The 17,868-nt window shown below is 36.1% G+C and overlaps 1 protein-coding gene across 1 annotated transcript in view; it reads right to left on the reverse strand.

The window, feature by feature from the left end:
• The window catches only part of LOC132199757 (zinc finger protein 423), a 79,333-nt gene that overhangs the window by 47,846 nt on the left and 13,619 nt on the right, over positions 1–17,868 (reverse strand). Inside the window, exon 4 of the mRNA XM_059624714.1 lies at positions 17,124–17,213. Within this exon, the coding sequence (XP_059480697.1) occupies positions 17,124–17,213 (90 nt within the window). The remainder of the gene's footprint in view (positions 1–17,123; positions 17,214–17,868) is intronic.

Raw genomic sequence — 17,868 nt, forward strand, 5'->3', positions numbered from 1 at the left:
TATATTATTATATGATTCGGATTGAACTTGATTGTAGATAAATAAAAATTTATTAAAATAATATCAATAATCGCTCTGATTTTTCTAAATTATCTATGCTTTACATAAACACGAAATGTAAGAATTACTTTAATTTTTGTCAAATTAATATAAAAATAAGATTAACTAATTTAATTACTTTGACTCATTACAATGTTTTATTTTGTAAAAATAGCTAGTTTTTTTTTTCAAAATTTTTATAAATATTATTGCAATCCTTAGACAAAACTTTAACGTATGACGAGCACAAATTTGTAAATTAATTCAAAATTATGTTAAACAAGGACGAACTGGCGATGTAGCGCGCCATAGAGCCGCCGTATTATATGTTGTTGTATTATAGTATAATGATATACACGGGGCGGCTAATGTCCACCGAGTGCATGATGAATACCCAGGCAGGCTGTAAGTCCGGCCGGTTGGTGAGAGAGCGCCAGAGCTGCAGTTTGGAGAGAGACGGACACGGCGGCGCACGATATCATTACAGTTACGTGTTGTTTTACAGGAGACCGCTGGGCCCTGTAAAGCAATTGACTTAATGATGATACCGTGTGAATCAGGACCAATTAACCCGCCCCCCTGGTTGTCATAACGCGTTCGCCACGAGACCAATAGATATTAGACTTTGTTATGGACGTTCCAACAACTGCCCAGAAATTGTAAATGGACACGTATGGACGCGCCGATCAGAGCGCACCCGCCCTCGCTCCGCACCTGGCCGTCCCACGGCGACGCTTTTGCATTATGCGATTTAAATTATGATTGGGTTTAGCCGGACGGCGAAAGGGTTTGCGCCCCCGGGGAGCCACCACGGCCGACGACGCATTTTTGCTCGGAGGTATGACGCAGGAGTCGAAAATCCGCCAGTGCCCCATTCTAACAAGCTAAATCGATTAAAGCTGCAAATTAAAATTTTAAATTGGAGTAATCTTTATCTGATGCCATAATAATTAATTTGATCTTCAGAATTTTTCATTAAAAAGAAAAGAAATGCGACTTTCTTAAGTAAACATTTTGCAAACAAACATTAACATAAGCATGACGTCAGTTTTTAGTATTTATACTTATAAGTTAAGTAAGAAGTGTGAAATATATGAATAGAAAAATGTTTTGAAATGAGCACAAAAAAGGACGATGACAAATGTTCCATAAACTCACCCCTTGGTTCAATAGAGCTAGTCCAAGTTGGAAACTTTATGCAACCTGCGCAGCATAGCAATGTAAATGCGGAAACAAAAATAGAAAACAAAAAATTAACAATTTAAAATGGACACTTTAGAAATCATTAAAATATGGCGATTGAGCATTTTTTTTTAAAATTTTAACTCATTGATATCAATTTAATTCTAAATAAATTATTCATTTCAAACTCAATCAGTTAAAAATTTTATTATGAAAACGTTTTTGAATCACTCTTGAAAGAAATTCAAAATTTCATCGCCTGACTCGCGCTTTCAAAATCTAATTTGAAATGCATTAAGTCAAAAAGTAAAAAGCGGCTTGTTTACTTAACAACGTGAGGGAGTTTCTTTGCGGGAGCGGAGAGAAAGCGAAAGCATGCAAGGCGGAGGCCTCGCGCATAAAAGCAGGCTGGAGGGTGGGACTCTAGAGAAATTCCGGCAATCTTGGTTTAAAGGGTGAATTTAAAGTGAAGGGTGCTACTCCATACTTTATGTAGATTGGCAAGAGCGCTCTGGGTCGCGTATATTTTATAATTTGTGTCTCCCCTGGGGTGTTTCGCTCGCCGAGAAGAGTCGACGGAGGCGCTGCTGAGAGCAACTCGAGCCGCGGCTATTCAAGTAGAAAACAATTGAGTGATACAACATGTCAGTGAAATCAGGAATACTAACTACAGCAAAAAGAGAAATTTTACTAGAGTCAAAAAAGGTTGATGAAAGATTTTGAAATTTGATAAGGAACAATGCTTGAAGGAATTTTTTATCAAAAATTAACAAAACAAAAGTTAAAAAAACATGTTTCAAATTAATATAATATAATTTTGTTTATTTTAAAGATTCAAAAAATGTAATTGAATTTTTAATCAACATTTTTTAATACCTGCATAAGACCCTCTTTGGTATTGTCTTAATATTTTTGCTCCGTATTGTATGCCGCACAGGCACCCTTCAATGTGGTTGCGAGAGTGAACAATAAACACATTAGAGTGAAAGAGGGCGGCTTGGTGGCGGTGCAAATAATATTTTATTATTCACTTCTGCAGGAGCTGCAGAATAAACAAAGCTACAAACTTACTCCTCGGCCGCAAACTGAATAATTTCCGCGCGTCGCATAGAGAGAATTGGTAAGCATTGTTGGCCAAGAAGTTTGAGAGATGAAAGGGCGGCCGGACGGGACGGACGGACGGCGAGCCAAAGGCGTAGAGACAAAGGATATTGTAATAAGGAGCTGCAGGCTCTCCCAAATGTCCATTACCAGATGATTTATAATTCTCTTAGTCAAAACTTGCTTCCTTCCTCAAATTTGTGGCCGGTCCGAAAGTGTCCATAATAAAGTAAGTGTGGCCGCGGCTAATATAAGGGCGGTCTTTTGTCTCTGCGGTCAGCAGCGGCCGACGATGAGTTTCGCTCTTTGTGCATGTCGAACTCTTATTCGCATCCAAAACCACCCACCCTTTCAAGACAAAGCGCTCCGGCACGCCACCCCCTTCTTGCTGCATAGTTTCTCTCTCAACTTGGACTAATATATTGCGAAACGCGGCGAGTGAGAAACAGAGTCAGTATGCGTTTCAAGCAAGTTTTCAAACGGAACTGCTTAAATTCCTTTTGACCTCTCCTATTTGCACAATTCCGCCCTTTGAGAGATTGGAAAAGTGCGAGTAACATGCATGACGAATTTCACTTGGCTTTTACTTTGACCCCCATCAATATAGACCGCTCATATATCCCTTAGTTCCTTTAATACAAAGTACTTTATCCCGTCAGGGAACTCTGTCGAAAAAATTTTATTAGATTTTGAAAGGAGATAACTATAAGCGCATATCTTAATTTAATAATAATAATAATTAACTATTTATATGCAGCCTGCAGTTTTCTTTTTAAAATAGATTTTAAATATTTTTTAATATTACTAAATTATTTAAAATCAATTTTATTTTTAATTAATATATAATAAAATTTTTATTTTTATTTTTATTTATTTTCTCTTTGATAATTTGAAATAACATAACATTTTGCATCACATATTCAGTACATTAGATAAAATTAATATAAACTTTACATTCTAGCTGATTTGCTATATTATGTATGAATACAATTTCCAATGATTGTACTCAGCTATGTGTATTGAGGAACTCTCACATATTTAATTTTATATTAACCATGAAAAAAAAAATTAAAACTGAATGAAAAGACTGAACATGAAATTCTCTTCTCCTCTTAATATATTTAATTTTATTTTCGTTAATATAAAGAATCTAGAAATGGGTTTTAGGTGGAAAACTGATGAAAAAGGGCGGCCGTGACGGCGACGAATACATCGCCATGAGCCGCCTTTGACTCGCAAGGTGGTCATGAACAATTGAAAATGAGTTGTCATGATCGGCGAGCAGCATCTTTTGGGGAAAAGAGCCGGGCTGCAGTGAAAAGGACGCAGCAGAGTGCTGATTATATTCAGCACACACATAGAATCGAATTGAAATAAAGTTTTTAGCCACTGCCCGTGGCTACGAGAATTAGACATGCACGCGGCGGCGCTGTTTATTATTGAGCGCGAGAGTGTAATTCAGTGGTGGAGATGACTGCTGTTTTTATGTGATGAGGACCGCGGGGGGCCGCCTATTTCGGATTAAGACATTGGTTCCAACAGCCGAGAATTGGGCCTTTGTGCGCGCACCCCGGTGAGACGTTACACAAAGGAGCCAAAATAAATGACAAACCGGCTCAATCTTTCTTTATACATCCATTCCATCACAGCGTTTGTTATTTGTTGTGAATCAAGAAAGTGCCGGGAGATTTATTAGGAGCAAAACGCTTTTGTTGTTGCTCGGGCGAGAAAGGCCATCAGGTTGTGTAATTATTCTTAATAATGCTGCTGCTCGCCGCCGCAACAATTGAAATTACAGCTCAGTGTTTCAATTATAAAAATAAAAAATGATATTTCTCAGGTAATTTTATATGAGACTCCCATCTGTGAGGTTTAAAGAGCAATTTGTCGGAAATGCAGTTAGATTTGTGCGTAATCTTCAAGGTAATAAAGGTTTCAAATAAATATTTTTGTTCCATAACACAAAACATATACAACGAGTCGTTTCACAACAAACAACAAAATTATTAGATCTGTTCATATGAATTGTATATATTTAAATAATGTATATATTCAATTATTAGAAAATAATAAGAAATCTAATAATAAAAAAATATCTTTACCATTAAATAATTAATGCACAATTTATATTTTTTACTCACATCATTTAAGACTAAATAACATTTATACCGGATATGCTCAAAATTTTGAAAAAAGCTATTATTATTTGCTAATTTAGTTGCAAATGATGTTTATTGATATATCACAGAGGCATTTACTGCCTATATATCGGGATACGTCGATCTTAAATTCAAAGTTATTACATTTTATTCACATTAAGAGAGAAAAATTATATCTATTACAATAACAATAAACTTTTGAAAATTACAAAATTTGATAATTATTAAATAATCAAATGCAATAAAAAGGTTTTTTACTGAAGGTTTGCATTTATTTATATATTGTTAAAATGAACTCTAATAATAAAAAAAACTTTAAGATGAGTAATTCACCACTTTAAAACCACAATAATTTAAAATTTTGTTCCTATGGAATACTTCTAAATGGATTCTTGGATATGTTAATATGGAAGACTCCAATTAAAAATAATTTGTGAAAAGTCCCTATTGCCTCTAAAGAAATTTAACAATATTTTTTTAGAACACAAAAAACCGGAAACATCCGCAGAGCTCCTTCTCATTGTGAATATTCAGCTCGCTTGAAATCTAGTGATGCATTAATTAGTCAGCGTGGGCACAATAATAGACCGAGAAAATGGCAGCCGCGCGGCCGTTTTCTCTGATAAAAAGTCAAAAGAAACACCTGTGTGTGCGAGAGAGCCTTCGTTGGCTCTGTCGGGCCGCGAGCACAGCTTGGTGGTCCATGACTAACCCCCTGCCTCGATTGCAGCCAAAATTGTACCCTACAGAGACTTTGTGTCGCGCCCAACAAAGCTGCTCTCACTTTTTATCCAAACACACACACACACCTCACCTTGGAGCTGCTTCACACTTTGACGAGAACAAATTTACCAAACGCGTGTTTAATCAGATCGCGCGGCATCTTCTCTATCTCCTATTTGTGTTATACTGTGCCCGGCTACTTTTGCCATACAAAAAAATGATATGAAAAAACATACCTAATTTATTTTTTACCCGACCGAAAGGCGCACGTTTCGAATAATGCATAACACACACAAGGTGCCGCCGATCCTGTTTAATAATAGGGTGACTGGGCATTTATAAAGCAGGCCCCATTACTTAAATCTGCGCCTTCTCAAAGAGAGACGCACCGCTCCATAAAATCAATTATGTGACCAATACATTTTTTGTGATCGACTTCATAGAAACTCTATTGACCATTCTGAATGAAGGTTTTTTACTGAAAAAAATGTTTTTAGATTATCTCTCTTTATTTAAAATATTAGAAAGTTAGAGGGAGAGAATAAAGAATAATTAAAATCTCGCCTCAGATTTTGTGTTGCAATCAAAATAAATAATTAAATAAATAAAAACAGGAACTTCTTTTTTTCATTAGTTATTTAAAAATTGGATTATTCAAAGAAAGATTTTTACAAATCTGAAGCAAATAAAACATAATAATTATTTAACACCATGTCTTGTGTCAAATAAAAATAAGTGTTTTGATAATAGGTTTGTATTAGAATTTGTCTGAAATATTTCAAATTGTTTGATATTATTTGTTACTTTGAATGTACATGTACAGTAAAAATAAAAAAAATATTTAGCATTAGAAGATTATTTGAAAAAAAAAACTTCAATATTAGTATTTTAACATGACACAAATAAAATCAAGCGCGCATTATATTTCATAAAAAATATGAGCTAACTAAAAGTTTGAATTAGCTGACGTGCTCGCTTTTTTGCCGTTTTGATTGGAAATGTGTCGGCTGGGGCCATGAGAGAGTGCTGCGCTGGGGTTGGCCTGGGTGTGATGGTCGCGCGCGCAGTCATAATATCGAGAGTATCGGCGTCCAGGGGGTTCGAATGATGCAACTGCAACCCAACTACACCGCTGAGAGCCATCGCCTCATTCACAAAAGGAACAAGGAAAGGTGTACTCTGTGAAGTACTCACTCGCCGGCTATATAAATGTATGTTGCTCGAAAGCCACACCATGTGTGCGAGTTTGTCCGCGGCGGCTATGGCCCTCTATGCTCGCTATGTGCCGTTTATCCGCATCGCGGGCCCAATGAAGAGGGAGACGGGCAGAAGAAAAGAAATTTCTCAGATTTATTTTTCAGAAATAATTGAGTTTTAATATCGTATTGATTGTTATTTTAATTAAAGTTGTAAAAATTATTATCACATTAGAATAATTATATTGTAAATTGATAATAAAATTTTTGTACTATATATTATTTTATTATTATTATTTTTATTATTATGGTATTGATTTTTGTATTTTAATTAAATTTTAATTCCATTGTTAAAAGTTATTATATTTTGTTTTGAGACTGTTTATAATTGATGAACATTTAGAAAAAAAAAATATATTTTAAAGTTGCATAATTTCTATACATACTAGACGTATTTAGGAATAAATAAATTGATGAAGTCATAAGTTAAAATGAGCATTATATATCGTTTGCAATCATCAGCAATTTAACCAATTTAAAACGTTTCTTAAACCATACGAATGAATCACAAAATATAATGGAAGTTAAAGTAACATGAATAAATTAAGCGACACTAAATTCTTAGGAAAATTTAGAAAAAACTGCATACTATGCTTTTATATATTTTTAAATAATTTTTTTTCTTTTAATTAAATATTTTGTATGGACTTTTATTACGCGAAAGTAAAAACTTGTTTTTGAAAACTCTCTTTACAACTCCTAGATGGACAGACTCCGATTAAAATTCAATAAGCGGCCATTATTTACGAGGCAGCGTCTAGCTGTAATGCAATTCCACCTGATGCAGTGATATAAATTCACCATATAATGCTAAACGCAGCCAACACAAAACAACATACACACAAGGGCTCCTCACTCACTCGTTGGCTCGCATACTGCACAAGAGGAGGATCAAATTTCATAATAACCGCACAAATTATCATCGTACATCTAAAACCACAAAACGCGTGGCAGCTCCGCACCGAGTTTTTCTCCACGTCCTCCACGAGCGAGTGATTTTCACTTTCAAAAGGAAAAGGATGCATTGCGCGGCGATGAAATAAAAAAAGCGGAGAGAAAGAAAGGGAAAATTATTTGGAGAAGACGAGGAGGATCAAATTATAGGATAATTTTGATTATTGCGCGCAGACAGGGGAGTTTCCGAGAAACGACCAGGGGGAGGCTTTTTGTCTCCTTGCCGTGCAGCGCCTGGGATTTTCGCTCCCACACTAAGCTAAGCGCGCAAATAGGGAAATAATGTGTTTTTTATGTGTGCAGCAGCAGTGATGATGTCGTCTTTTAAATGTCCATCACGGCGCGACCAAGACAATACCACTTTTCAACCTGGGGACACACATGACTATTGTTTGTTTCATGTAATCGCAGCGGTTTGTGCGCGCTGATGCGGATGCGATACAATGCCTTGCTCGCTCTCCTCGCGCGCAGTTCCAATATTTTTTGATAAATGTGCCCGGCCAACAATGCTCTCCTACAAAGACCCGACTGCTATTATTAAATAATAACTCCCTGTGTCGAGGAAAAGGGGTTTGCTTGCACGTTTTTATTTTTCTTCTTGGCACACAAAACCTGCGCACATAATGAAAAGCCCTGAGCGCCAAGCAGATCGAGAAAATGAAATTAAATTCTGGAAATAAAACGACAACTTGACATGTTCAAGGTAAAAACAGGGGAGCTCGGGAGCAATCACAAACTCTTTCACACGACGGATTCCTTCATTTCGCCGCTTTGATTTGCTCCTGAAGGTTTGACGATGCTTTCTGGTCTGTTCCTGCGCGTATTGAGTTACGAAAACTTATTTTTAGTAAAATGTATAAAAATTTTATTCATTAACGAGGACTTACTTTTTAACATCATAGTTGAAGACTATAGAAAATTAAAATTTTTAAAATAAATAACTGAGAAAAGCGCCGATTACATAAATGAGAAATCTTCTTATTGTAGTATTTTTTTATCTTCAGAATTTTCAATTGTTGCAATAACTAGTTCTCTTAATTAAATATGAATAAGGAAGTTTAAACTTGAGAATTTTTCACTATTATCAAAGTAGTTCAAAGAATTAAAATTTAATTCATTCAATGCTACCTTATTGTTATTATAACTTAATAATAATAAAAAAAACCAGCTGGATTTGTTTTGGGAGTGCCATTCATGATTTTTTTTTGTCTTTCTTCTTATTTTACAGCAGCAAAAAATTAGTTGTGTTTTGTTTTTGTTTTTCTATATAGTGACTAAATTTTTTAAGAGTAGGTGACATTTTCTCCAAACAGTGGATCTTACCCACCGACAAATTGTTTTATTTTTACAAGAAGCACATTTTTGAAGCAATTTGAACGAAAATTATGTAATACAATAAAAAAATATATTAAATATCCAAAATTTATAAATAAAATATTATCATGGTACAAAATTTTAGTCAAATATTTGGACTGCATTTGTTTTTCTGCTCTTTCCTTTGGTTTTCTTTTATATAATAATCATCAAGTCAATTTAATTTTTTTTTATAATTGTTTTATGTGTCCATGAAAAGTAACAAATCAATTATTAATTGTTAAAAAATGCAGGCAAAATTCTTATCTTTATTGTACTGCGCTGTAAAAAAAAACTTGCAGTAAAGTGCACAAGGCGCTCTGTCTGCACTTTAGCTACAGCTCCAACCTCCCCTTGAAGTTATGCAACCGGCGTAGCAACTTGTCTATGCGGTCGTAAAACAATTTTACGGCACAATATATGTGCAGTCTGGCTAATTAAAAATCCATCCTCGGTACGCGTTGCCGCACGTGCATGTATATAAATTGCTTGCCGAATTCGGGAGGCGAAACTGCAGAGCGCACATACGCATGGCCGGTTTGGCGGCTTTTTAATCCCGAGGCGGGGGATTAATTAACCCCAAAGGTGCTCCAAACAGCTCTCTCATCCATCCATACATTTATGCGCGAGGATCTAAAAACGGTGCGAGAGAGACATTACCAGGCCGGTTGGCAGGATAATTCCGAACCGGCGCCACCTTCGGTCGCGCGGAATATAAGAGAAGGGGGTGGCGCGGGGTGGCGCTTGTTTGGCCTCCCGAGGGGGTGATTGTCGGACCGGAATATTACCTCTAATTCAATGTATTATGTGCACTAGTTTCTGGATGCTGCAGTGGCCTATAGGGCTCCCTAGTCAACCATCAGCAACAACTCTGAGCGGCTAATCTCGCGAGGGTAATGACATACAATACCCTGACTGACTGACTCTTTCTCTCTTGAGCGTCGCCGCCGCCGCCTTCTTGCTATTTTTCAGCCAATACCCTCGGCAGTCTATCAGAAAAGCAACTTCTTTTCGAGTACTTCTTGCAGACTCGTCGTCGTTAGATAGCTGTTTTCGGCGGCTGCACTAACTGGAAAAGTCGCCGTTTTATTTATGAGATATTGATATGCGCGGCACAATCTTTCTTTCTTTCTTTCTTTCTCTCTCGCGGGCAAATGCATTGCGCGCGGAGAAAGATTTCTCAAGGAGACAATCGAGACGGCCGGTGACTGATGCAGCAGCCAGCAGCGGCTACTGGGAAACCGACGGGTTTCGGTGTTGTGCGGCAAAAAGGAATCCTGTTAGCTCTCGACGGAAAACTGGATTTTTGTGACTCTAATATGTGCACGGCGCGACTTTGAAATTATACGAAACGGCGATCTGCACGCATGTTTGTGACTTGACCTTTGATGTCTTTGAAATGGAACCAAAGCTTCTTGATGGTTGACATAACAATACCGTTTCTAACTTCAATCTGTAAATTGATGGGAAAATCTTGAAAAAAAAGAGCAATTTCATGCGCATAATTAAAAAAAAAAGCAGCGAATTAAAAGGTATAAAGAATCACCACTTCAGAAATGAAGCGATATATCAAGTATTTTTAATTAAACAAATTTTTAGGTCTATACATTATGACCCTTCGATTAAAAAAGCTGTAGTATATAATAAAAATTTTACGTCTAAGTTTTTGACTATAAATTTAGGCAAATTTAAATTCCTGGAAAAAGGTTGTAAAAATAATTTGTTTTAAAAAAAATGGGTGAAACAGTTCAGCGTTTTACGATAGGATTTTTGGGTGGACTTTTCACTTAAAAATTTAATTATTTAAATAAATAGGGTGATTTTTAGGTATACTTTCATTTTGCCAATTATTAGTTGAACCAGGCAATGATTTTACAAAATATAGTTAACAAAGTGTAGAATATTATAGTGATTATAGGATTCTAAAAATTTAGTAAATCTCACAGCCATAGCCTATATACCATAAATTAATTTTTCACTTAATTTAAGTTTCTTATTTCTTAATTTTTCTTTTACGCACGTTACAGAGAGGCCATGAAGCAAGAGGGGAATATTCACATAAATTAAATTATTTAATGAGAGAAATAGATGATATATGACTGTTCTCTTGACGATTTTACCATCATGTTAGATTGTAATACATTCCTCGACATGCAGTTGGCATTTTTTCTGTTGCACGCGTCACTTAGTTTAAGTACGTGCGACTGACTGTTTCAATATATGACCATGCATATATAACCCAGCATGAGCGGAAAAGCCGTGGTTTTTTCCTATTTAAATGTGATTGCACAGAAAAAATGGTTTTAATGGCTGCTAGCACTTAGGATCGTGAAAACGGCTGACGAGCTGTAAATAATTTTCCGTGGCCGAGCCATTTACAGGCAATTTCGCGCGTAACTCACACCTAACCGCGAGAAAAATGCTCTGGTTTTGCTAACAAGTTAATAGACGCGGATGGAATCCTTGACGGCGTGCCAGCGTGCGCCTAATGCAAATGACCATTGCTCTTCACGCGTGTGTAATTAATAACAATATCAGCATCAATTATAACATATAAAGTTGTATAAGCGCGTGTGTATATGTACGACTTGAATTATATGCGCGGAGTGTGTGCCGAGTAATGAGCGCGTTTTGAATATAAGCAGTTCTTTGCCTCGGTCAAGAGAGGAAATAAATCGCAACAGCTCCACCTTAAAATCAGGTCTACTAAATGTGCCTACCTACGTTCCGAGGAGAGATCGAAAGAGAGGAGCTGAAAATAAAAAGTTTTGCTGCACTCTGCTGCGCATTTTCAATGATAATTAGGCGCGGCGGCTGCAGTTTCTACAAAATGATTAAGCCGTACGAGTTTATTTTCAGTATATATAGCTGCGAAGATACCGAGAGTGTGTTACGCTGAGCGCCGGTAAATAATGCAAATAAAAGTGGCGAGAAAAGTCTGCGCTCCAGCCGGGCGAGTGAAAGAAACGGATAAAAAAGAACAGAGAGTGCGGCGGCCGAGGAGAATTCCCACTGCAATTAGACTCTGTTGATTAGGTTTAGACAGGGCCTATTACCTGCCGGCTACTCATCCTTGTTAACAGGCCAACTGTGTAAAGATCTATAATCAGCATCCCTATATGCTAGAAGATATAGAAGTACACTGGTTTTATTCACCGTAGCTGATAATCAAGGTTGATATGATATTTTTAAACCTAAAAATTTCAGCATCATGAAATATAAAAACAAATCTTTCTTTCTAAAAAAAAAAAAATGAATCTTTTCCTTAAAAATTATCTTTTAAAATTTTGTAAATTTACAAAAATATACAAAATGTAGTTCTTCCAATGCTCAAAATTAAAATTAATTTATTTAATTTAACTTTTTTTAATCCATCACCATCAAATCAACTAAACGTTCTGAAAACAAATTCAATGAAGTAAATAATTATTGATTTGTTATTTCATTTCAGAACAAATTATGGAAAATAACGGATAATAGGTTTAAAAAAATCTTGAAAAAATCTTACATAACAGAATCTACGGTGTTACAAGCCAACATTTATTTTAAATTCCTTATACTTACACACAAAATTTGATTGGAAAAAAGATAAAACTCCAACCAAATTAATAATTTTAATCTTTAGTTCAACTAATTATTGCACATATATTATTATACATTTTGAATTAGGAGAAACATTTAATTCAATTATATTAATTTTTCCACTCTTTTGATTGACAATGAGAGCATAATATAGAAAGGTGCTTTTTTAATAATTCTTAATATTGCCTATTCATAATATCGTGAAGCAGAGGGAGCAGAACTATAGCGGGGGTTTAGGGGTTTGCCTTGGCTGCACATATTTTGGCCCCCATGCGCTGCATCCCTGTAGGGTTAATAGCGGCTCATTTGGGTAGATATTTGATCAGCAGTCCCCGGTGGGCTCTATAAACACTGGGCCTGCCATCTAACTCGCAGCGCCAGAACTCGGCGCTAATTCATGCACGCCGCGAATAAAAGCGGCCGCGCGCGCTCGTTTTGCCAATTTGATGAATAGCGCCCGTAATTAGACTAATAAAAACAGCCAAAACTTTAAACAGCCCGGGGACGAAAGTTCGCCTGCAGTTCTCTTTCTCTCACGCATAATACCTCGGTTTCTCCTTTTCTCCGGCGCCCCGAGAGTGAATAAAATGCCCCTCATAATTTTTTGCCTTCTGCTGCACTTAATGAGAATACTTTCGGTCTCTTTTAAAACTAATTCAATAAATTTGCTGCGGCGAACAAAAGTCCCTTTCAGCTTATGGCTAATTTCCAAAAGCAATGGGTGCTTTGAAAACCTTGTGTGGAAATCAGAAAAACCCTCAACTTGTATTAAAATTTGGCAATAAAAAATATTAATATACAAATTTAATGAATAAGCATTTACATAGCAACATTATTTATCATTTGGTTAAATAATAATTATTTCATTCCATAGCAAGCTAATTTTATTAAATCTTATTTTAATAAGCTTTAAAATATTTATAAAATTAAATATATCCGTTTATTTAAAAAAGTGTTTATAGAGATTTGTTTAAATAAAATTTCATATTTTCATTTATTCCATTTAATTAAATAATTTCTTCAACAACTTTGAATATAAAAGTGTAATCTTTTATCAGCGATTTCTTTAAGAATTATGACAGAGAACAATGAAGAATATTTTTTTCATAATAAATAATGCGAGCAAACACATTAAATAAAGAAAATGATTAAACGAACAATAGTGTTTAATTCTTGAGCACTTATCTGAATAAGAAAACTAATGACATTCTTTTAATTCTGAATATAATGGAGAAAATGAGTGTGTCGGAGCAAACTTAGGCTTATTGTTCGAGTAAGTAGAGAAAGACAGAAGCGGCGGCAATACAACCAAAACATCTCCATTAAGGCTAATTAGAGGAACGCTGCTCCGCTACGTTGGCTCGTCGCTAGCTTACAACAGTACAGTACCAAGGTCTCCGCAAAACAAGAAGTTCACGATGCTCCTTTCTTATTAAGAACATGACAAGAAGTTGAACTCGCGCGCTCGGCGGTGTGTCACAACAGCGTAATAAATCTAGCAAACACTTGTTAGTAATGCGACACATAATGTGCGCCCCCGCCCGCCCGCCCGTCTTTCTCTTCCCTCGCCCCGTCACTCAAAACGCACCTTGCCAGTTGTCTCGCACAAACTATATGAACGCACTATTGTTTTCAGGCCCGATCTAATCCCTTAATTACCTGTCGTGCGCGCCTGATAACTCAGTAATTTGTGTCTTACTGCGAGTCTGCGAGCAAGACGATTGCAGCAGACGCGGTCTCGGCGGAGGAACTCGCGAGGCAAACAAAGTGATATGCAACCCGCTCAGCTCAGGAGATGATCCAGTTGCATAGAGAGGTAGAGAATATTTATTTAGTTTATTTTTGATTGATAAAGAAGTTTAAATAATTAAATGATTTTTGAAAGAAGTTTATTAATAAATAACTATTTAACTATCTAAATTTTGATATCAAAAATAGGCTATGGTTAGGAGTGGTTAGGAGCAAACGATAAAGCTATACAGCTAAACAAAGTATGAATCTACGGTTGTATGTAAATTAGTTTTCATGCGGAATCAGATTGCTTTAAAAATTGTGATATGCACCTGATTTCGCAATAAAACAGCTACTTTGTCAGAAACTACCTTTTCAAACAGTATTCACCCAAAATTATTAAGTACAAATATTTGAACTTCCTTCACCAATTTTTAATTTAAAATAATTACCAAAATAGTTGCTTACTTTGCTGAAGAGATTATCTTTTTCTGTAATATATTTTAATGTCTACTATTTTTAAAATTTTAAAAGTACAGAAGATTGTTATTTATTCTATTAAATTAAATAATTGGAGGTTAAAAATATCTTTATTTGCCAATTTAATGCTTCTTTTGACTACTTATTATGAACATTGTTTTAACAAATAATTTATGGATTGAGTGACCGTGCACTACCTTGATGACAGAGCACCCCTTGTCACCAGCAAATTTGCCAACCAAGTGTGACGAGATGCGAGACATGTTTTAGCCGCATTATGTACATTATGTAACAAAAGCAAGTGAACGTGTACATAGCGAGGCCCAGCATAAAGTTTAGTCCATCAGCGTTTACAAGAAGACGACGTTGAGCCGAGGCGTAACTGCGAGCGGCATGATAAATTCATAAAGACAAGCTCGAGAGCTGATTACACTCATGCACCCACCCCACTCCAAGCTGTGTATATTTATCAAAAGCTGGCGGCGCTGCAGCCTCTTCGCGGTTCTTAATACTTGAGCTAATAATAATACATAATGGAGAGACAGCAGCCGCCGCCGCGCACCACGGCTTATAAATTGTAGTTTGAGCGTCTTGGCCCATGAATTATAAATCGACACGTCTTGAGCAGCGGTAGCGCGAAAAAATGCATCCAAGAGAGCAGCCAATCCATCTCACCGCAAAGTGATGAGTGAGGAGGAAGGGTTAGCGCTTTCAAGGGAGCGGCCTTGCGGTTGTTAAGTAGGCTTGACCACTCGACTGTGAAACTTTTTGTTAAGAAATCCCCCTTAAGGAACAAACTGGCTTTGGAGCAAAACTTGATTTGTTTTCTTCCTCTTGAATTAATCAACTGGTTAACATGGACGGCGTCAACGTACAACATACAGTCTTAAATCAAACTTTATTTTTGCAAAGCAACCAAAGATGTAAACTGATCACATTTTAACAAAAGCTATTTTAATAATTTTTGTAAAATTATCGTTCAAATTATTTGTATTTTAAACGACAAATAACATGAGAAGATCAATAATTTCTAATTTCTTCTTACTTAGTGTGGGGTTACGTAAAAGTTACATAAAAATTATAAGTTACAAAAAATTAAACTTTTCAACACAAAATTATGTTGGAATTTTTTTTTTCTTGTTTAGCTGAAGTTTATATAAATAATTATTATTTATTTTTACTTTTAATCACAATAAAATTAGATTAAATAAAAAAAATGAGATCTTGACAGGAAAATTTTAAAATTTATAAAATTAGAAATTTATAATTTGATTTTATTTTAAACCACTGTGGCATACATGCTATATTTGTAAAATTTTCATATGGAAATATAAATTGTAGACGGTGATCATCTGAATAATTATTTTAATTTTATTTATGTAAAGATTAAAATGGAATGACAATGAGATATTTGAAAGTTCTTCAGAAAGAAATTGAAAATTCACACTTTGAACAAATAGCGCTTTAGAAGTTTGCAAATAATCTTTTCTATATGATGTTTAAAATACCTTTATGCAGCAAATAACAGGTCTATTATCATTATCAGTGCTAGCTGGCAGCATGAAAAAAATATTTTTTATTCTTTATAAAAGTTTTATTACGCATCAAAAATGTGATATATACTACTTCTGCTCAATTTGGTACATAATATTTGTTTTTAATATCATTTTAATGCAAAATTTAAATTATGGAGAAGCAATTCGAAATTTCAACGGAATATAACGTGATCTCTATAAAACTTTAAACAATTTAGATTCATTCAAACGCGTTACAAACCATATTTTGAAGATTTGAGGATGAAGTAGTTTGAATTATTTAAAAGCGTTGCGTTTTTCGAGCCGCTGGTCGCTCAAAAGTATGAAAGGAGGGCAGATGAACTCCCATGGCGGCAAAACGGACAGTCCAAGTGTTTCACTTTTTCAGCCCGCAAGGGTGCAAAAAACAAACGGGCTCGGTGAGAGACAGGGAAAGTGTCGGGAAATAAACAGCTAGGGCATTTGGTTAAACGGAAGAAGAGAGAGACTGTGACGGGGGCGAGTGATTTTCACTTAGAGAGGACACGCACGAAACAGTCAGTCAGCAGTCCGAAGTGATAAATTTCAATTACGCTCGTCAGGCGGTCCCCGGCGCCTTGGCCACTTCCCCGCGAGGGTTGGCCTGAATTATTATGGCCGGAGACAAGTAAGCAAGCCATGCGGTGAATATTTCATGTTTGACCCTTCTGCTGCTTGCGCTGTCTCTCAAGGAGCGACTTTTCGCCCGCCTGATGCCACCCGGGTTCTCTGTCACAGGAGCAGGGTCTGTCTTAATTATTCTCGCCGAAATACCTTTATTCTCTCGTCACCCTCCCCTGACACATCCAGCTCTGAGCGCCAAATTGGATAAAGTGAAAAGCGATGTCCGAGTGCTAATTTTTGGCAGCACCCTTCCACTAGCCGGACAGTCGAAACTTAACAAAGCCCATTTAAAATTAACGCCTGGCCCAACTTGGCCATTAAGGACGAATTTTTAAGCCAATCCTCACGGACCGAGCAAAGGGAAAGGGTGACAGTTCTGTACTCACCAGAGTCGAGACTGTTGTGATCCAGGTCGTCGAGGGCTGGGCCGCCAGACGAGCCGCCGCCTACGCGCCTCCGGTAAAACTCATCAGCATCTGCAACAATTTTGAAAATAAGATCTTAAATCTTAACGCATTTGTTTTTAATTTAAAATCCAATTTAATAACTATTCACAACTACATTTTTTTGCCATTAAATAATTCAAATTTGTGTACATAATAAATTTATATTTTGAAGATATGTTGGCACTTGAGTAGCCATTCATGGAAGTGAAGTAAAACAGGCATTTATCCAAGTAGAAAATTTTATTTTATTCAAAAATAAATGGCTCTACCAGTTGAATCATGAGCAAAAAAAAAAATAATAATAATAATAAACAATGAAATCTCAAAACTGCAAATTCATATACGTAAGCCATTTGTTTTGTAATAAAAACTAAATTTTCAACAGTAAAAAAGGTATTGCTTATCACTTTCTATTTATTTGTATTTATAATTTTCTTAATGTTTCATTATGATTGCGTTGCGGGTGTCATTAGAACGCCAGCTCTGGGAAAAATATTCTGACGAGAAATTACTGCGACGACGCTTATTATTTCAAGTTTTATTACCCAGCGCCGCCATTGCCTTGCCGCGAGAGTGTAAGAGAGCAGCGTGTATAAATTTTGCAAGCGATATAGAAAATGTTTCACCTCGAGACATTAATTTTGTGCCAACTTGCTCGAGCTCCCTCGGGACCTCGAGTCAGAGC

The sequence above is a fragment of the Neocloeon triangulifer genome, unplaced genomic scaffold (assembly GCF_031216515.1).
Source record: "Neocloeon triangulifer isolate White Clay Creek 2 clone unplaced genomic scaffold, ASM3121651v1 ptg000014l, whole genome shotgun sequence".
Lineage (NCBI taxonomy): Eukaryota > Metazoa > Arthropoda > Insecta > Ephemeroptera > Baetidae > Neocloeon > Neocloeon triangulifer.